The 23,061-nt window shown below is 37.4% G+C and overlaps 1 protein-coding gene across 1 annotated transcript; it reads right to left on the minus strand.

Moving 5' to 3' along the window:
* Nucleotides 1-4,690: 4,690 nt before the first annotated feature.
* Nucleotides 4,691-22,808, minus strand: LOC128667161 (uncharacterized). The gene is made up of 6 exons (XM_053722091.1): nucleotides 22,697-22,808; nucleotides 21,025-22,002; nucleotides 15,190-15,312; nucleotides 14,106-14,168; nucleotides 13,867-13,993; nucleotides 4,691-7,969 (listed from the first exon to the last, which is right to left on the minus strand). Exons 2-6 carry the CDS (start codon nucleotides 21,991-21,993, stop codon nucleotides 7,191-7,193), a joined length of 2,061 nt encoding a protein of 686 aa, XP_053578066.1. The 5' UTR covers nucleotides 21,994-22,002; nucleotides 22,697-22,808; the 3' UTR covers nucleotides 4,691-7,190.
* Nucleotides 22,809-23,061: the final 253 nt, after the last annotated feature.

The following is a 23,061-nucleotide window of genomic DNA, read 5'->3' on the forward strand; positions in this document are numbered from 1 at the left end:
CTGTGAAGAAAGGCAGATGTCTGTGCATGAACATAGTTTAACCGTACAGGGAGAAACTGTCTATGAGAGGAGGCAGATGGATGGTGTGTGTCTGTGCTTGAATCAGTGGAGTCTAAAGAAAGAAGTGAGGATATAAGGGAGGAGGAAGACTGGATGACTGGGCCACTGGATGATGTGTGCCAGTCTGTACCAAAACAAATTTAGTCCCCTATGGAAAGACAGGATATATGGGATAAATGGCAGAAGGAAGATATGTGCTTGTCTGCACCAGTGTCAGAAGGATCCCAAATTCTGTGTGAGGATGTGAAGTGGCAGACTGACTGTGAGAGAGAGCAGGGGGAGAATGTAGCCCACTCTATGACGGAAGCAGCAGCACCCCAGAATCTAGAGTGTGTGGGGGAGGAGGGTACAGGATACTCTTTGAGGGACTCCCAGAGTGAGTATGAAAGATTGTGGGTGACAGAGACCCCAGTAACCTCAGCTGTGACCTATAAGCAGACTGCACAGACTAGGGGACAGAGATTGACACAGACTGCAGATGAGGAGGAGTACAGAGAAGTGTATTTACACAGCCCCACAGTTCCATTCAGCAAATAGAGTCCCCATCAGGCTCAGCAAATAGGACCCACAGTGGAGAAGAGGGGGCAATTAGGCAACCTCCTACCAACCATAACAAAGTGCCTGAGTACAGGCATTCTACTCAGGTGGAGGGGCAAGATGCCTGGGTAGTTAATCAAAAGCTGACAAAACACAATAAAGTCAGAGGGTGTGAAAAGAAACTAGGCTTTACAGACACCTTTGTAACAGGGTATGATGTACCTTTCAGGACAAGATGAAAGCCTTATTGGGGAAGGTACCTGCAAAACCCAGAGATGCCAATGCCATATTCCTACAAAAACAGTTGCAGGATTCTACTACCAGAGGGGGAGTGTATGAGATGAGGCAAAATGATCTTGTACTAACACCCATGAGGCAGAACAAGCTACAGGCTGCATGGGAGGGTCCCTACAATATATTAAATCGGCTGGGTAGAGCAGATGGTGTATCATTTTTCAATGGAGGGCATCATGATGGCAAAACTGCTATGTGCAATTTGTCTGGCAATGGCGTTATCACCGCAAGGGGAAGCTCCCTTTGATTCGCAGCTGGAGTGGCTTGTGGCCACCTCCCTTTGCGTCTCTTATTTGGGGGAGGTGTCATGAATACTCTATGACTGAGATGCTAAGGGGTTAACTTTCTGTAGTTGTGTGCTGAAAACAGTTGTTTGTTTTTTAAAAAGAACTGTGTTGCTGTGTTTATTTGTGCATACAATTTCTTTTTGAAATGCCAGACCCCTCATAAATACTTTGTAGTATACACAGAAGAGACCTTTATGGCTCAAACTGTCAGCAGAGGGCATGATAGAACACAGAGCCTCAAACCAGGAACTACACTGGGGTCAGTGATAGGACAGCCAGCTCTGTAAATAAGTGCTGTTATCAGAATTAATGTTTCAGGAACATAACAAATGCAATATATAAGGTTTTGGAATCAAAATACTCCTCACCATATCCCTAAGGGATTGCCTCTCTGTATACATGCACAAGATTTATTATTGTGCGGACAGACATGATACAATGTAGTGTATCATGTCCGCCTCACATCGATAAATGCCGACAGCATACGCTGTTGGCATTTATCATTGCACCAGCAGTTCTTGTGAACTGCTGGTGCGATGCCGCCCCCTGCAAATTCTAGCAGGGGGTGTCAATCAACCCGATCATATTCGAACGGGTTGATTTCTGTCCGCCGCCTCAGAGCAGGCAGACAAGTTATGGAGCAGCGGTCTTTAGATACGAAGCTTGATAAATTGAACCCTATGAGTTTATTGACTGTCATAAAAGATAGGGGGCTTCCCAGCTACTGCAAAGAGGGAGGGGCAAGCAACCTGATCTCCTAAACTGTTGTATAAGAATTTTGTGTCTTAACATTAAAATGTTCATTCTTACATGGGAAGCTGTTACTATCTTTTTATTAATAATGCATTGGCTCATTTATTTTTTGCCTAATAAACCTTCATTTATTAATCTTTGGCCTTTGTCTAATATTTGAACCCCGTTATTGAAAGAGACTGGTAGTAGTAAGACTGTATAGTTTAGGTTAGTTTCTGCTAAATTGTATTCTGAGAGTTAAAGGTACATGAAACCCAAAATATTTATTTCATGATTTAGAAAGAGCATACAATTCTAAACAACTTTCTAATTTACTTCTATTATCTATTTTGCTTCATTCTCTTGATATTCTTTGCTGAAAAGCATATCTAGATATGCTTAGTAGCTGCTGATTGGTAGCTGCACATAGATGTCTCCTGTGATTGGTTCACAGTGTGCATCGCTATTTCTTCATTAAAGTATATCTAAAGAATGAAGCAAATTAGGTCATAGAAGTACATTGGAATGTTGTTTAAAATGATATTCTCTACCTTTAATAATCAAAAAAAAGTCTGGGTTTTTCCTTAGGATTTTCCCTTTAATAAATCATAAGTGGTGGCAGCTTGGAGCTATATGGTTTTAGTTTAGTGTGGATGGCATTAAAGGGGAGTTTTGGGCATTTTTTTCTGAAGTCTAGTACAGACCTCACCAGATAGTGTGTTAACCCTTGCACACACTGAACTAAGTCACAGGGTTTCCTGGAGTAGGTAGATTGTGACAAATTAGTGACAGTAGAAGGGGTCTGATAAATATCTCTGTGCCAAACAAGTGATTGGCGCAGGGTTGGATAACCCCGGCCATCACACCAACTTTTTTCTGTGTCCATAAATTAACTGATTTTTAATTTAATTTTGTATTTATGGTATCTTTGAATAATGAGATGGTATATGTTGGAATGGAATAAATAAATACTATAAAATAAATAATCATCTTCAGCTGCCATAAAAAGGGAATGTTCAGGATCCAATGTTCCTACCACCAACAATGTTTGCTCGTATGTGCTTCACATATTTCCCGATAAAAAACGTCCGAATGATCCAAAAGATCCAATTGTGTGGTGATAATCCAAGTGTTTAACAAAAATTTGTGAAAAAAAGTCAATTACAAATGAGTGTTGAAAGTAATTCCTCAAGGATAATCGTGATTCCAAGCCAAAAAATGTGAAAAAAGGAAAATTAAGAAAAAATAAGAAAAAATATATACAGTGTTAAATGGATTCTTGATAATGCTCAGATAAGAACAAAAAATTCCAAACCTGTGAAAAGAAGAAATGGTACAACATAGAGCAGTAACGTTTTGTTTAAACTCTAGGTAATTAAAATGTGACTCACCATATATGTCAACGCGTTTCGGCCCACCAATAGGGCCTTTTTCAAGACACTTTTTTTTGTTCTTATCTGAGCATTATAAAGAATCCATTTAACACTGTGTATATATTTTTTCTTATTTTTTTTTTATTTTTTCTTAATTTTCCTTTTTTCACATTTTTTGGCTTGGAATCACGATTATCCTTGAGGAATTACTTTCAACACTCCTTATTTGTAATTGACTTTTTTTCACAAATTTTTGTTAAACACTTGGATTATTACCACACAATTGGATCTTTTGGATCATTCGGACGTTTTTTATCCACATTTGGAACTTTGGACTATTTATTAAGTTTTTTATCAAGTTATCTATTTTTTATCAATTATTATCAGTATCTTTATTATATTGCCTTGTTATATCGTCACATTATTTTATATTGTCACACAAATCAGTATCTTTATTATATTGCCTTGTTATATCGTCACATATTTTATATTGTCACACCAATCAGGAACACATCACACACACATTCTCCAGTCCCTGTATACACTGCAATACTTTTCATTTAATTACACACTTAGTGTTTATTTATTGTACTCTCCAGACCCCGGAGCGGTCACTTTTGGTTTTATAGTATTTTTACTATTTATTTTAAATTGATCTTTGCCTCTGTTTTTAATTATTGTATCATGGATCCATGTATATGTATGTTTTTGTAACAATTGTATTTTAATTTGTTATTAAATAATTTCAATATTGTGTGTATATATATATATACTTCTGATTAACCCTTCTCTCACCGCTGTATGACCTGGCCTTTGACGTAGGCGCCCCTTACACCTTTTTATCGTATGTCAATTTCTATGGGTAACTAGGGACCCATTTGTTTAGGGAGCTAAGGTCTTTTTAGTTAGCGCTGTCGGATAAACATTGTGTTCTGATATCTCGCCTACAACACACACTCCTACAACACACAGACCACACACACTTGCCTACAACACACACACACTTGCCTACAACTCACACACATCCAAAACACTCATACAACACACAGACCACACACACACTCTCCTACAACACACAAACAAGTTCTGACCCCAGTAAACATTCTGTTGTGATCCAATAATGGGCCCTAACCCGTGGTTGGCAGAACCCTGCTCTAAACTATGCATTTTAAAAATAGTAGAGTCTTTCTTTGTTTGTTTTATAGTTTATACCATGTACCATTTAGTAGTCTCCTTTGAACAATTTTTAGTTTATTTATTCTTCGGCAGATATGGTCTCTAGAACTTTACACAGTATTTCAGACCTAACTAGTGATCCGTAAAGTGGCATAAGAACCTTACTATTCCTGCTAATAATATTTTAATATTTATTAGGCTTTGTTGAGTTTTCAGTTGACAACCAGTGTGTTGCTGTTTATATATATATTTTTTATTAATTACCACGTGTTTGCATTCAAATATACAAAACAGGTTAGCCTCGCTCATTTTTGCAATATCAATTTTCTATTTTTTGTTCCTCTTAGACAACACAAAAATGAAAGATTTCCTGGGACAGAGAATTAACAGCCCAACCTACAGAATCATAACACAAATAAGAAATATTTGAAATAGTCAAAATTAAAGTATATTTTCTTAATGTATCTAGATTTGACAAATAATGAAGACAACGATATACGCAAATGGTGAGTGAAAATTCTACAAGTTGACCAAAACACTTCAAATGTATAAAAAGGTAGTGTTACTGTACAGTTACAGAAACTAAAACGGGCAAATTGTACATATTTTGCCGTTTGATGAAGCAAAACCATTGTACTTTTTAAATTATTTGTATTTTTCACACAGATCCAATAACAAATAATAAATTGTTCTTAAGATGGAACCACAATCAAACTCTGGTGATTTATATGAAATCCATAGCCACATATCCCCCATACTAACAAGGGAATAATGTTGCCGTTTCACTAATATCGTTGACGCAATAGCAAGGAAAAAACAAGTAAGGAACTAAGTTTTAACGGTAAGATGCAACAAAAAATAATTAACTGCTCTTAAAAAACCCTTATCTGAAATGCTAAATTATCATTTATATTTTTGTGGTCATAATTATTAATATCTTATGTTTTATCGCCTATGTTATATTTCTAGACACATAAACCCTATACTAATATGGTATCTACATATTCTGTTTTGGCTTCATTAATTAAGACATATTCCAAAACACACAAACATTTATTAAGCTGTTGAAGCTCCTCTTAGAGTTGCCACCTGTTTGGGAATGACCTGGATAGTTTGGGTCTCCATTTGTGGGCTTGATGCTGAGTCAGACATGCAAATGTCCGGGTTTGGTGGGAAACAGCCACAGCCAAAAAGGTGACATTGTGAATTTGCAACATACTGTATGTGTCTAAAGTTATTTTGCTCTTGTGTGTGTGTCTTTGTCAGTGTCTTTGTGTGTGTGTGTGAAAGAGGGAGTGCATTTGTGTGTGTGAGAGAGCGTTAGTGTATTTGTATGTGTGAGAGAGCGTTAGTATCTTTGTGTGTGTGAATGAGTGTATGTGTGTGTGAGAGCACTAGTGTCTTTGTGTGTGAATGAGTGTTAGTGTCTGTTAGTCTGTGTGTGTGTGTGTTAAAGAGTGAGTGTATGTGTGTGTGAGAGAGTGTTAGTGTCTTTGTGTGTGTGAAAGAGTGAGTGTACGTGTGTGTGTGTGAGAGCGCTAGTGTCTCTGTGTGTGTGTGTGTGAGTGAATGAGTGTTAGTGTGTGTTTGAAAGAGTGTATGTGTGTGTGTGAGAAAGCATGTGTGTGTGTGTGTGTGAGTATGTGAGGGAGTGTGTGTGAATGTGTGTTAAAGTGTGTGAAAGTGAATTTGTGTGTGTGTGTGAGCATGTGAGGGAGTGTGGGCGAGAGGATGTGTGCTAGAGTGTGTGTGTGTGAGTGAAAGAGTGAGTGTATTTGTGTGTGCGAGTGCGTGTCTTTGTGTGTGTTTGTGAGAGAGTGTGTGTGTGTTAGAGTCTGTGTGTTAAAGAGTGAGTGCCTTTGTGTGTGTGTGTGTCTGTGAGCATGTGAGGGAGTGTATGTGAATATGTGTTAGAGTGTGTGTGAGGGTCTGTAAAAGAGTGAGTGTTTTTTTGAGAGAGCATGTGTGTGAGTGTGTGCTAGTTTGTTAGAGATTGTGCATGAGCACATGAGTGTGTGTAAGTGTCAATATCTATGAGCTAGTTTGTGTTTATGTGCTATTACACAAAAGTGTGTTTTTGCTTTGCTGTGCACGGCACAAGAGTGTTTGGGTTAGGGCTGAACTAAAGGTGGCACCCTAGTTCCTATACAATGATGGAGTAGAACAAATCCTAGCACGCCAGTAACTCACAAACGTATTTCTGGTTTACATCTATGTTTAAAGGCTTTATACTTCTACCTTGCCTCCAAACTACAATTGGAAAAAAAATATTTCCATATTTACACAATTACAGATATTTCATCTTGGCATATAATTACAGTAAACCTATATTTTTATTTCACATGAATTCTTCAGTGATTGTCTGTATTCTCGCACAAGTCCACGTGTCAAGTAACCAATAAAAATACAATGTTGTTGGTGACAAGCACTAAATACCTTTTTTATAATTGTTCAGGGGGTTTTCTAATCATGGGTGCGGCCATGTTGAAATCTATAATTCGCTGCATTCCGGTTCTGACCTGTTTGTGCATGTGCAGCAACTCTCCTTCAAATACCTGCAGTGAAACCTAGGTTCCAATATGGCGCCACTCATGATTAGACGGAGATGCATGAAATTACTTTAGTGTTTCAAATCCCGTTATATAATGACGTATTAGAACTTTAAGAAGCTTCACTTGGGATATGAGTGAATCACTGAGAAGAAAATGTCTTTTCCTCGTTCTGACATTTTTTACTTTGATCTTGTAGATCTTCTTTTCATACTTTTAAGCTTTATCCCTGTATGCGTGATCAGGTGGTAATTCAGAGCCTGCTGAGATGAAAAGGTTTTGTCGCAATCTGGGCATGCGTGAGGTTTTTCTCCAGTATGTAACCTCTTATGTACAACTAGGTAATATTTCGAAGAAAGACGTTTATTACAGAGGCTACACTCATGAGGTTTTTCTCGATTGTGCGTTTTTCGGTGTTCAGTGAGGGTACGTTTCAAAGCAAAGAGTTTCCCACACGTCTTGCACTGATGACATTTTTTTCTGGAGTGCAACTTTTGATGAGCAGTGAAAGTACATTTGGAAAAGAAATGTTCTCCGCAATTTTGGCACTGAACAGATTTCTCATTGGGTAATATTTTCTGGTGAAGAGAAAACCAATATTTGAACTTAAATTGTTTTCCGCACTCGGTACAGTTATAGGGTTTCTCTACCAAGTGTGGTTGTTGGTCATTTTCCCAGATTGACTTTTTACTCAAATATTCTCCATATTTTGAAATCCTTTTTCGTGTGTTTCTGCAGTTTCCGCCGCTGTCGTAATTGGCACGCAATCTATCAGATTCGCGTACTTGCTGTTTATATTGAAAAGGTGCTGAATTAGACTCACAACTTTCTTCCATTCTATCGTTGTGAAAATCAGGTAATTCATCTTGTTTGAGTGACTTCCGTTGTTGTTCTAGTGACCAAGAAGGATTATATTCTTCAGTGTTGACATTTTCTGTGACATTATTAGGCTTTAGATGATCTGTTATAATAAAATATTGGAATATGGGTTTATAAAACAGCATAGTTAAAGGAAACATCATGCATATAAAACTATTTAAAGGGACATAAAACTCAAACGTTTTTTTTCATGATTCGGATAGAACATACCATTTTAAAAAACTTTCCACTTTAATTCTATTATCAAATGTTCTTTGTTTTCTTGTTATCCTTTGTTGAAAAGCAGGACGGTAAGCTCAGGAGTTTGCACGTGTCTGCAGTACTATATGGCAGCAGTTTTACAACAATGTTATACATTAGCAATAGCACTAGATAACAGTATTATTTCCTGTCATGTAGTACTAATATTATACATTAGCAAGAGCACTAGATGGCAGCACTATTTCCTGTCATGTAGTAGTAATGTTATACATTAGCAAGAGCACTAGATGGCAGCACTATTTCCTGTCATGTAGTACTAATGTTATACATTAGCAAGAGCACTAGAGGGCAGCACTATTTCCTGTCATGTAGTACTAATGTTATACATTAGCAAGAGCACTAGATGGCAGCACTATTTCCTGTCATGTAGTACTAATGTTATACATTAGCAAGAGCACTAGAGGGCAGCACTATTTCCTGTCATGTAGTACTAATGTTATACATTAGCAAGAGCACTAGATGGCAGCACTATTTCCTGTCATGTAGTACTATTGTTATACATTAGCAATAGCACTAGATAACAGTATTATTTCCTGTCATGTAGTACTAATGTTATACATTAGCAAGAGCACTAGATGGCAGCACTATTTCCTGTCATGTAGTACTAATGTTATACATTAACAAGAGCACTAGATGGCAGCACTATTTCCTGTCATGTAGTACTAATGTTATACATTAGCAAGAGCACTAGAGGGCAGCACTATTTCCTGTCATGTAGTACTAATGTTATACATTAGCAAGAGCACTAGATGGCAGCACTATTTCCTGTCATGTAGTACTAATGTTATACATTAGCAAGAGCACTAGATGGCAGCACTATTTCCTGTCATGTAGTACTAATGTTATACATTAGCAAGAGCACTAGAGGGCAGCACTATTTCCTGTCATGTAGTACTAATGTTATACATTAGCAAGAGCACTAGATGGCAGCACTATTTCCTGTCATGTAGTACTATTGTTATACATTAGCAATAGCACTAGATAACAGTATTATTTCCTGTCATGTAATACTAATGTTATACATTAGCAAGAGCACTAGATGGCAGCACTATTTCCTGTCATGTAGTACTAATGTTATACATTAACAAGAGCACTAGATGGCAGCACTATTTCCTGTCATGTAGTACTAATGTTATATATTAGCAAGAGCACTAGAGGGCAGCACTATTTCCTGTCATGTAGTACTAATGTTATACATTAGCAAGAGCACTAGATGGCAGCACTATTTCCTGTCATGTAGTACTAATGTTATACATTAGCAAGAGCACTAGAGGGCAGCACTATTTCCTGTCATGTAGTACTAATGTTATACATTAACAAGAGCACTAGATGGCAGCACTATTTCCTGTCATGTAGTGCTAATGTTATACATTTAGCAAGAGCACTAGATGGCAGCACTATTTCCTGTCATGTAGTACTAATGATATACATTAGCAAGAGCACTAGAGGGCAGCACTATTTCCTGTCATGTAGTACTAATGTTATACATTAGCAAGAGCACTAGAGGGCAGCACTATTTCCTGTCATGTAGTACTAATGTTATACATTAGCAAGAGCACTAGATGGCAGCACTATTTCCTGTCATGTAGTACTAATGATATACATTAGCAAGAGTACTAGATGGCAGCACTATTTCCTGTCATGTAGTACTAATGTTATCCATTAGCAAGAGCACTAGATGGCAGCACTATTTCCTGTCATGTAGTACTAATGTTATACATTAGCAAGAGCACTAGAGGGCAGCACTATTTCCTGCCATGTAGTGCTAATGTTATACATTAGCAAGAGCACTAGAGGGCAGAACTATTTCCTGTCATGTAGTACTAATGTTATACATTAGCAAGAGCACTAGATGGCAGCACTATTTATCGTCCTGTAGTACTAATGATATACATTAGCAAGAGCACTAGATGGCAGCACTATTTCCTGTCATGTAGTACTAATGTTATACATTAGCAAGAGCACGAGAGGGCAGCACTATTTCCTGTCATGTAGTACTAATGTTATACATTAGCAAGAGCACTAGAGGGCAGCACTATTTCCTGTCATGTAGTACTAATGTTATACATTAACAAGAGCACTAGATGGCAGCACTATTTCCTGTCATGTAGTACTAATGTTATACATTAGCAAGAGCACTAGAGGGCAGCACTATTTCCTGTCATGAAGTACTAATGTTATACATTAGAGCACTAGATGGCAGCATTATTTTATGTCATGTAGTACTAATGTTATACATTAGCAAGAGCACTAGATGGTAGCACTATTTCCTGTCATGTAGTACTAATGTTATACATTAGCAAGAGCACTAGATGGCAGCACTATTTACTGTCATGTAGTACTGTTATACATTAGCAAGAGCACTAGATGGCAGCACTATTTACTGTCATGTAGTATTAATGTTAAACATTAGCAAGAGCACTCGATGGCAGCACTATTTCCTGTCATGTAGTACTCTTATACATGAGCAAGAGCACTAGATGGCAGCACTATTTCCTGTCATATAGTACTAATGTTATACATTAGCAAGAGCACTAGATGGCAGCACTATTTCCTGTCATGTAGTACTAATGTTATACATTAGCAAGAGCACTAGAGGGCAGCACTATTTCCTGTCATGTAGTACTAATGTTATACATTAACAAGAGCACTAGATGGCAGCACTATTTCCTGTCATGTAGTACTAATGTTATACATTAGCAAGAGCATTAGAGGGCAGCACTATTTCCTGTCATGTAGTACTATTGTTATACATTAGCAAGAGCACTAGATGGCAGCACTATTTCCTGTCATGTAGTACTAATGTTATACATTAGCAAGAGCACTAGATGGCAGCATTATTTTCTGTCATGTAGTACTAATGTTATACATTAGCAAGAGCACTAGATGGCAGCCCTATTTCCTGTCATGTAGTACTAATGTTATACATTAGCAAGAGCACTAGAGGGCAGCACTACTTCCTGTCATGTAGTACTAATGTTATACATTAGCAAGAGCACTAGATGGCAGCATTATTTTCTGTCATGTAGTACTAATGTTATACATTAGCAATAGCACTAGAGGGCAACACTATATAATTCTTCATCTGAATTTTGAAAGAAATAATTTGAGTTTAATTTTCCTTTATATATGAGTGTAGACACCATCTATGTGCAACCACCAATCAACAGCTAGCTCCTAGTAATGCATTGCTGCTCATAAGCCTACCTAGGTATACTTTTCATCAAATGATACCAAGATTATATAATAGAAAATGAAAAGCCTCTTAAAGGGACATGAAGCCCAATTTTTTTCTTCACAATTCAGAAAAGTCATACCATTTTAAACAAATTTCCAATTTACTTCTATAATCAAATTTGCTTCATTATTAGCATTTGTTGAAGGAGCCGCAGTGCATTACTGGGAGCTAGCTGAACACAATGGGTGAACCAATGACAAGAAGCATATATGTGCAGCCACCAAGCAGCAGCTAGCTTACAGTACTGAATTAACACTCCTGAGCCTACCTAGGTATGCTTTTAAACAAAGGATTCCAAGAGAACAAAGTAAATTAGATAACAGAAGTAAATTGGAAAATTGTTTAAAACTCCATGATCTGTCATTTATGTTTGACTTTAGTGTCCTTTTAAAATGTCATATCCCTTAAAGTAAAAACAGACATCATCAGTACTGAATCGGTCACTATATTTTCCCTTTCCTTTGGTTGTGTATATTTTGCTTCTACGCAAGTCTGCAACACCCCCACAAAAAGCTGTAGAAAAGTCAGCATCTTATAGTGGTTTTGAATTGAATGTTGTTCTGGAATTAACATGTATGTAACACGGTACGTTTCATTCAAACAGCCATGTTTCTAATGAATTAGAGTGTCATAGAAGCCAAAATCCACCAGACTCCGGTTCAAAGTCTCTGCATGGCGAAGTCAGATGGAATGAGGGTCATAGGGGCCGATTTATCATGGCCTAAATGGGGCCAAATACCCCTGTTTCCGCACGAGCCTTCAGGATCGCCGGAAACAGGAGTTAAGAAGCAGCGGTCTTAAGACTGCTGCTCCTACACACGTACACCGCATCTGACGCTGTGGACATCGATCCGCCCGATCTCATACGATTGGGATGATTAACACCCCCTGCTAGCGGCCGATTGGCTGCGAATGTGTATGCTATCGGCATTTATCAATGTCTGGCGGACGTGATCGCTACAGTTGATCATGTCCGCCAGACAAATGATAAATCAGCCCCATAGAATGTACAAGTAGAGAAATGCAATTTTGGCTCCTTAAAAAAATAGTCTAATGCAAATCCAATAAGCACGTCATTTTTGGATTACTACCCTACTATGTGTTTACAGCAAAGTGTTCTCCCTAGGATACTTTTAATGGGGGCACCATCAGGCTCATTTTACCGACCACGCAGCTAAGATTGTAGCCAATATTAAAGGGACAGTCTACTCTAGAAATGTTAATTTTTAAAAAGATAGATAATCCCTTTATTACCCATTCCCCAGCTTTGCATAACAAATACAGTTATTGAAATACACTTTTTACCTCTGTGATTACCTTGTATCTAAGCCTCTGCAGACTGCCCTCTTATTTCAGTTCTTTTGACAGACTTGCAAAAGACTTGCGTAAGCACAATGTTATCTATATGACACACATGAACTAACGCCCTCTAGCTGTGAAAAACTGTCAAAATGCCCTGAAATAAGAGGCGGCCTTCAAGGGCTTAGAAATTAACATATGAGCCTACATAGGTTTAGCTTTCAACAAATAATACCAAGAGAACAAAGACAATTTGATGATAAAAGTAAATTGGAAAGTTGTTTAAAATTACATGTCCTATCTGAATCATGGAAGTTTAATTTTGACTAGACTGTCCCTTTAAGTTAAAATTAGCAAATATTAAACATTTTCAATGTTTATTGCACAAATTATCATTAAATAAATTTATGTTAAATTATACAATTAATGTGTGCTTTAGATAGCATAAAATAATTACTCTGCCCCCACCAGGCTACTTTATAATGCCACAAGGTTGGCAACGTTTTCTGTGGAGAACACTGAGTCAGGTAAAATCTCATATGTGAGTTTCAATTATAGCAAATTCTGAGCAGGATACGACTGATGAGCAAATCAAGTGTGATAGTTGCACAACCCGCCAATCACCAGCCTTGTTCTGATTGGGAGCTGCAATGCAAGCGGCCCCTCAGTGTCACTAAACCCCCTTGTGTGGATTAAACGCATAGTAATCTAGGCTGATTAAAGTAAACATTACATGCTCCAACAATTTAATATATGTAATTTCTTTAAATTTCAATTTAATTTCTTATAGGAAACGTAAATAAATAATGAAAAGCGCACTGCATATTTTTTATTTGCGCACAACTAAATATTTTATTTTAAGTTTAACGTCCATTTCACAGTGCTTATTTGCTGGCATTTTTTGTATAATCCACATACCTTGTGAATATTGCGGGATTGTCACTGCTGACAGGTTTGTCTGCTGTGTAGCTTCCCCGCCATCTGGGCAAATGTCCTGCTTTCCTGGGACTGCCCTGGCTCCACCCACGCAGAGCCCAGACTAGCCCAACCCATTAAAAACACTTGACTCCGCCCACCCTGCAATAGCAATACCACATCTATTTACAACCTGTAACAGTTTATTTGAGCCTTTTTTTTAATGTAGTATATTTGATCTCAGACCTCCAGCCTTTTTTGTGTACCTGGGTAAATATTCCAGGTATGGAGTTCTTGCTTCAAGACATCCTTGTATAGCTCTTTATTTTCTTCAATATAATCCCACTCTTCCATAGAAAAATAGACAGCAACATCCCCAAACTTTATAGGTATCTGGAAAACAAGAAAATAGAGGGAAATGCAAAAAAAAAAAACAAAAAAAAAAAATGCACAAAATGTATTAAGTAGTAATTGGTGTAACAAAATATTCTCCTGGCGAACTTACCTTATCGGTACATGGTTCCAAACGTTTGGTGCTGTCTGCATTATTCCTTACAACATTGTATTCCTTAAACGTTAAGAAGAACAAACATCAGTCTTTTATTCTAAGAACCGTCTTTTTATTTTAGGGACATTCTGATATATAACTAAAATGCCCTATTTTGTTTTAATTTCCTTCTTTTGCTATGTGTTTAAAGGGATATAAAGTAGTGCTCATTTAGTAAAAAAAATATGTTAAATCAAAGAAGACATAAGAAGAAACCGATTGTGTTAAAATAAAATCAGTAAACAACTTACTTGTTTTCCTGCTAAATGAATACTTAGATATTCCCAGTGTAGCGACTGCCTTTGGTGAGCTACCAGTATAAAACTTAAGCTCTACTGTCACATGATGTTTGCAGCAAAAATCCTCTACTGAGCATGGGCAAGGAACTGACTGAAGCTAGTGCATGTGTTACTTAGCAACCACTTCAAAGGGAATGCTCCTTACCTTCCTGTTGAGACCACAGCCCCCTTGTAGGGCTGTGACAGGAAGTAATTGGCATTGCACAAATGAAGTTAATTAATATTAATGCTTAACTGAAAAGAACCCTATAAAATAGGCAGTCATTATCATTATCAATACTGAATTAACCAGTGACTCTGTTCTAATGCAGCTTGAACCCCCTATTTTGCTTCACTGCAAACTTAAATAGCCTATGAAATGCCACTTTAATATAGTTTTTTTGTGTGTTTAAAGGGGCAGTAAACTCAAAATGAAACTTTCATGATTCAGGTGGAACATACAATTTGAAACAGTTTTTCAATTAACCTCTATTATACAATTTACCTTATTCTCTTGGTATCCTTTGTTGATACCTAGATATGCTCTTCAAAAGATATCAAGAATACAAAGTAAATTTGGTAATAGAAATAAATGTATGTGTCGCTTCATAGAAATTTTACTAATTCAAACAGAATCTCTACTAATAAAATACAAAGCTAAGCTCACAGACCTTGAAATACTGATCTATATAAACGGGGGAAGGGCAATGTCTTTTTAGATACTCTGCAGTGAAAAAAAGAGCCGTATCGTTAAAATGACTCACCTCCCCAGTCAACAGGTAGACAATCTCCAGGGCGTTGTTCAATATTTTTTGTGTCATTTTTTTCATCTGAACCCGTCTCTTGTTCATCTTCAGTAAATTGATGAGATGTTCCAGGACAGGACACTAAGGTTAAATAACATTAATGCTAAAGGGACACAAACCACAATTTGTAAACTACATGATTTTGGTCCCTCATATCTGAGAATAATTTTGCAATGAAAACTGCAGCTTTATTTTGTCAGATGAGTATATGGTTTTATGTTCATTTCACTGATGTCCCTGTCCCCCAGAACAAAAGAATCCTTGCTAACCAATCACAAACTAGTATTTAGATATAGCACAAACTCTCGGCAAGATTATGACTTTTACGTTAGGCTTAAAAAGCAGCATTAGCCGGTCCTAACGCTGCTTTTTAACGCCCGCTGGTATTACGAGTCTTGCAGGTACAGGTGTACCGCTCACTTTTTTGGCCAGACTTGGAAATACCGCAAATCCACTTACGTAAATTGCGTATCCTCTTTTTTCAATGGGACTTACAAGTCTGCCAAAAAGTGAGCGATAGACCCTCTCCTGTCAAGACTGGTACCGCATTTTAAAGTCAGTAGTTAAGAGTTTTACACTACAACGCCATAGCATAAAACTCATAACTAAAGTGCTAAAAAGTACACTAACACCCATAAACTACCTATTAACCCCTAAACCGAGGCCCTCCCACATCACAAACACTAAAAGAAAATTTTTAACCCCTAATCTGCCGAACCGGACATCACCCCACTATAATAAATATATTAACCCCTAAACCGCTGCACTCCCGCCTCGCAAACGCTAGTTAAATATTATTAACCTACATTTATTAACCCCGAATCTGCCGCCCCCAACGTTGCCGCCACTATATTAAACTTATTAACCCCTAAATCTAAGTCTAACCTTAACCCTAACACCCCCTAACTTAAATATAATTAAAAGAAATCAAAATAAATATTCCTATCATTAACTAAATTATTCCTATTTAAAACTAAATACTTACCTGTAAAATAAACCCTTAGCTAGCTACAATATATCTAATAGGATTTATTTTTATTTTACAGGCAAGTTTGTATTTATTTTAACTAGGTAGAATAGTTATTAAAAAGTTATTAACTATTTAATAACTACCTAGCTAAAATAAATACAAAAGTACCTGTAAAATAAAACCTAACCTAAGTTACAATTACACCTAACACTACACTATAATTAAATAAATTAACTAAATTAAATACAATTAAATAAATTACATACAATTACCTAAATTAAATTATCTAAAGTACAAAACCCCCCCACTAAATTACAGAAAATACACAAATTACAGAAATTTAAACGAATTACACCTAATCTAATAGCCCTATTAAAATAAAAAAAAAGCCCTCCCAAAATAAAAAAAAACCCTAGCCTAAACTATACTACCAATAGCCATTAAAAGGGCCTTTTGTGGGGAATTGCCCCAAAGTAATCAGCTTTTTTACCTGTAAAAAAAAATACAAACAAACCCCCCAACAGTAAAACCCACCACCCACACAACCAACCCCCCAAATAAAATACTAGCTAAAAAACCTAAGCTCCCCATTGCCCTGAAAAGGGCATTTGGTAGGGCATTGCCCTTAAAAGGACAGTTAGCTCTTTTTCAAGCCCAAACCAATAATCTAAAAAATAAACCCACCCAATACACCCTTAAAAAAACCTAACACTAACCCCCTGAAGATCGACTTACCGTGAGACGTCCTCCAGACGGGCAGAAGTCTTCATCCAAGCTGGGCAGAAGTGGTCCTCCAGACGGGCATAAGTCTTCATCCAAGCTGGGCAGAAGTGGTCCTCCAGACGGCATCTTCTATCTTCATCAATCCGGCGCGGCTCCATCTTCAAGACATCCAATGCGGAGCATCCTCTTCTTCCGACGACTAAAACAGAATGAAGGTACCTTTAAGTGACGTCATCCAAGATGGCGTCCCTTAGATTCCGATTGGCTGATAGAATTCTATCAGCCAATCGGAATTAAGGTTGAAAAAATCCTACAGGCTGATGCAATCAGCCAATAGGATTGAAGTACAATCCTATTGGCTGATCCTATCTGCCAATAGGATTGAGCTTGCATTCTACTGGCTGATTGGAACAGCCAATAGGATTTTTTCAACCTTAATTCCGATTGGCTGATAGAATTCTATCAGCCAATCGGAATCTAAGGGATGCCATCTTGGATGACGTCACTTAAAGGTACCTTCATTCTGTTTTAGTCGTCGGAAGAAGAGGATGCTCCGCATTGGATGTATTGAAGATGGAGAGCTCCGCGCCGGATGGATGAAGATAGAAGATGCCGTCTGGAAGAAGACTTCTGCCCGTCTGGAGGACCACTTCTGCCCGACTTGGATGAAGACTTCTGCCCGTCTGGAGGACCACTTTGCCTGGCTTGGATGAAGACGTCTCCCAGTAAGTCGATCTTCAGGGGGATAGTGTTAGGTTTTTTAAAGGGTGTATTGGGTGGGTTTATTTTTTAGATTAGGGGTTTGGGCTTGCAAAAGAGCTAACTGCCCTTTTAAGGGCAATGCCCATCCAAATGCCCTTTTCAGGGCAATGGGGAGCTTAGTTTTTTTTAGCTAGTATTTTATTTGGTGGGTTGGGTGTGTGGGTGGTGGGTTTTACTGTTGGGGGGTTGTTTGTATTTTTTTTTTACAGGTAAAAGAGCTGATTACTTTGGGGCAATGCCCCGCAAAAGGCCCTTTTAAGGGCTATTGGTAGTTTAGTTTAGGCTAGGTTTTTTTTTATTTTGACGGGGGGGGGGGGGCTTTTTATTTTAATAGGGCTATTGGATTAGGTGTAATTAGTTTAAATTTCTGTAATTTGTTTCAATTTCTGTAATTTGTTTATTATTTTCTGTTAGTGTTTTTTTTGTACTTTAGATAATTTAATTTAATTTAGGTAATTGTTTGTAATTTATTTAATTGTATTTAATTTAGTTAATTTATTTAATTATAGTGTAGTGTTAGGTGTTATTGTTTTATTTTACAGGTACTTTTGTATTTATTTTAGCTAGGTAGTTATTAAATAGTTAATAACTATTTAATAACTATTGTACCTAGTTAAAATAAATACAAAAAAACAAGGTAGGTATAAGATTCAATGCTCAAATCTCAAATGCTATTCCCAAAAGGTAAGTGCACCTCCTAACATCAAATCAAAATAGACAAAGAACAAGGGGATGTGGGAACGCGCTGTACAAACAGCATATGAGAGGTAAAAAACTATATAAGGAATGTGGATTAAACAAGAGTATAATATAAAAAAGTTTTATAAATGTATTACAATTAGCGATGCCGGCATCTGATACAAAGTAAAATAGTACAATTAAAATAGGATAAGAATCAACATAAAATGTAAAACATCAGTGTGTAATGTTGTAAGTAGCTAAGAAATAATATGTTGCAAAATGACACAATGTTAAAAATGTAACAGAGTCAATGTTACCGTCCTTTCACAATCAGGCCAGTGATTAGAGTGTCTGATCCAGCTGTTTATATAAATGCAGGTATAACTTGGGTGATTCCCTCTGCGTTGTTTATAAAACAGCGAAAAGCTTGCAGAATCTTCTGGCTTGTATCCAATGACTGTGAGTTAAATTTCAAAGACACATTCACAGCCGTATTTGCGGGATGTCCCGTGCTGTGGGCCGGTTCCGGTCAGGAGGTCAAAGTGCAGGAGTAATGATAAGCAACGACAGACTTCGTTTCTTTGAAGTTAAAATGAATCAGACTGCTTTTAACAAATGTGGGTCATGGGTGGGAATTACGCATATAGAGTCAATTCATATATTAAAGAGGCTCAATGCACCGCACCTACCGCATATGTAAGTCAAGCAGATGTATTGCAAGTGAAGTTTGTAACAGCGTCCATATTATTCAGATTCCAGTGCTGGACAGAAGAAAGTAGATCATGGGTATGATGGTATTTCCAAGAAAAAACAACTCTGTGAATTAGAGTTGGTCTCAACCACCTTACCTACTACTTAATTTCACAAGTTATACCTGCATTCATATAAACAGCTGGATCAGACACTCTAATCACTGGCCTGATTGTGAAAGGACGGTAACATTGACTCTGTTACATTTTTAACATTGTGTCATTTTGCAACATATTATTATTTTTATAGTTACTTACAGCACTACACACTGATGTTTTGTAATCTATGTTGATTCTTATCCTATTTTAATTGTACTATTTTACTTTGTATCAGATGTCGGCATCGCTTATTGTAATACATTTATAAAACTTTTTTATATTATACTCTTGTGTAATCCACATTCCTTATATAGTTTTTTACCTCTCATATGCTGTTTGTACAGCGCGTTCCCACATCCCCTTGTTCTTTGTTTAAAATAAATACAAACTTGCCTGTAAAATAAAAATAAATCCTAAGATAGCTACAATAAGTATTCTTGTAGTAACACCAGCACCAGTATCTTGGTATAAACTTTATACCAAGATACTGGTGCTGGTGTTACTACAAGAATACTTTTGATATCCAGGGGATATTGCAGCTGCCCCCCACACCGTGCATCATTGGATACTGATAGTGCTGTATACCCCCATCATTGGAAGCTAGCTACAATGTAACTATTAGTTATATTGTAGCTATCTTAGGGTTTATTTTACAGGTAAGTATTTAGTTTTAAATAGGAATAATTTAGTTAATGATAGGAATATTTATTTCTATTTATTTTAATTATATTTAAGTTATGGGGTGTTAGGTTTAGGGGATAATAAGTTTAATATAGTGGCGGCGGCATTGGGGGCGGCAGATTAGAGGTTAATAAATGTAGGTAGGTGGCGGCGATGTTAAGGACGGCAAATTAGGGGTTAATAATATTTAACTAATGTTTGCGAGGCGGGAGTGCGGCGGTTTAGGGGTTAATATGTTTATTATAGTGGCGGCGACGTTGGGTGCGGCAGATTAGGGGTTAATAAGTGTAGGTAGGTGGCGGCGACATTGGGAGCAGTAGAGTAGGGGTTGATAAATATAATGTAGGGTTCGGCGATGTTGGGGGCAGCAGATTAGGGGTTCATAAGTATAATGTAGGTGGTGGCGGTGTCTGGAGCGGCAGATTAGGGGTTAATAATTATAATTTAGGTGTCAGCGATGTCGTGGGCGGCAGATTATGGGTTAATAAGTGTAAGATTAGGGGTGTTTAGACTCAGGGTTCATGTTAGGGTGTTAGGTGTAGGCATACATTTTATTTCCCCATAGGAATCAATGGGGCTGCGTTAGTGAGTTTTACGCTGATGTTTTGCAGGTGTTAGACTTTTTTTCAGCCGGCTCTCCCCGTTGATTCCTATGGGGAAATCGTGCATGAGCACGTTACACCAGCTCACCGCTGACTTAAGCAGCGCTGGTATTGGAGAGCGCTCAACGCTCACTTCTTGTCTTTTAACGACGGGTTTGTAAAAACTCGTAATACCAGCGCTGCATGTAAGTGAGCATTGAGTGAAAACTGCTCCTTAGCACCGCATAGCCTCTAACGCAAAACTAATCTAGCCGTCTGTTTGCACATGTGCAGTTGAGAGAGACTGGGGAAGGCTAATCTTTTCTCTTCCCTTAAGGGGGTTTAGCACTGATTCAATTTAGATATTGCAAAGAATGATTCTCCTATAATGATTGTTGATGCAAAACTGATAATCCACCTTTTACAAACATGTGACTATTGAGAATTTTAGTGGGTATGGTGAAGTAAACAAAAGCTTACATAAATTGCCTAAAAGTATTAACCCAAATCCCTGAGAATGAAATACTAAAAATTTCCAGCACTGTACCATTTCATCAAGCGGAAGATCATCTTCGCAGGAAGTGTCGGTATCTGACATTGATTCATCCTCAGGTATGTAGTCGGGGTCCTCTTTTATGATTTTCTTCATCAGCGACGTGGAATCAGTAGAAGTATCACTTTCAAATTCCTGGTAGGAATCAGCTTGAGGTTTGACTTTCTCTACGGGTTTCTGATTCTTGACGTTCGTTGATGGAGGACGGCTTGAGACATAGAAGTGATCATGTTTTATTTTCCAGATCTCCCCATCAAAATTCTGTTCGTACTCTGGCCACTGTATCACTTTATCTGCAGTCGGCCCGTTTGCGTAGGAAAATGGGAGGTTTGCATACGTGTAGGCATTTTTTTTCCCAAACATAGGATCTGTGGATGTGCTGACATCGAATTGTGGAATTAGCTGAAACGTGCCGACACTTTTCATTGCAAACTTAGATTCGTTACCTGAGTATGAATTTCTTAGTGTATAGCAAGGAACAGTCTTTAATAATAAAGGGTATGGTTCGGTGCATGTGCTTGCATCTTTCATTGCATGGTACGGATCGGTACAGGTGCTGACATTGGCAGTTTGCACCATCTGGCCTACAGAAAAATGCCTTGTCTGGAGATCTACTTGAGGAGGCTTGCACGTAGCAGAAATGACATTTTCCTCTGTAGCAGTAGGAAAATCCCTTACAGGAAAAAGCGTTGGTATTGCATCTGTTCTCAGATAGATTTTAGTCCCATGTGCAATATAGCTGTCCTGGGTGAAATGAGCAGAGCAAAGACGAAAACTGTTATATTTCTCTATATCCATAATACATTCAGCAAAAGCATCGAGGTTACCAAAATCCTGGCCTATCTGCTGAAGCCACTTCTTGATTTTTTCATAATTATAAGGAAATGTGTGTAACGTCACTCCTATGGAAACAGAGTTATTAGTCGTGGCGTGTGGACAACCTTTTACGATGCAGCGCGGCATGGCTTACCCCTGAAAATTCATAAGAATATTTGTTATATTATTACAGACATATAGATGAAAAATCAAGTGTTTTGGTGTCTAATCTACATATATAGATATAATACAAGATATAGAATAATACAAGATATATGCTTAATTTATTTGTATGTATTGATGATACCGCAATACATTTTATCCTCTGCGACAAGAGGTGTGCGGTTTCAGTGAATTATACAGCCTGATCTGGGGAATAACACTGCACCCCAACATTAGGATTCATTTTGGGCTCTTTGGTGTGCACATTCTTTTGGATACATGAACAAGATATTCAAAAACAGGATGCAAATGGATATAAAACACTCACATTTTTTAAAGAGCACATGTGTTATACACCTCAGAGCCACCTCTGACTAATGGATAGATCCGAAAAAATTCATATCAGTTGGACATCAAAGGAAGGGGTCTGAGTCGAGTATCAAACACCGGAGGGCACAGTGTTAAAACTGTTATCATAGTTACGCGTTTCTTGGCTGATAAAGTATCTGTTTCATCAGGATTATATACAACTTGTCTTGCTCTCCCTTTGTTTTTAAGATATGAATACAAATATGAATTTATTATATTTATAATTAATCTTGCTATAAAGCTGATATAGTAAATGTATCATCATGTTAAATACCAAAGAATTGAATAATCAACAAATGCCTTATAAATATTAACTTACCCTGAATTTCAAATGAGGAGTAGATTTTTTTCTGGTAAATTTAAAACTTTTCTTTAATTTCCCCAACCCCTGTATCATGTGACAAACATCAGCCAATCACTTACTTATACAGTGTGATCTTTTGAGCATGCTCAGTAGTAGCTGGTGCCTCAGAAAGTGTGCATATAAAAACACTGCACAATTGGATTTGTTTTTAAATAATATGCTCTATCTGAATCTTAATTTTCATGTACACTAAATACAGTAGAATATTGCATATTTAACAAGTGCATACTAAAAAGACAATGCAGTAGCATTTACTCTGAATTTCAAATAAGCAGTAATTTTTTTTTTCTGACAAATTTATTTTCCCCCTATTTGCCTGA

The sequence above is a fragment of the Bombina bombina genome, chromosome 7, assembly GCF_027579735.1.
Source record: "Bombina bombina isolate aBomBom1 chromosome 7, aBomBom1.pri, whole genome shotgun sequence".
NCBI lineage: Eukaryota > Metazoa > Chordata > Amphibia > Anura > Bombinatoridae > Bombina > Bombina bombina.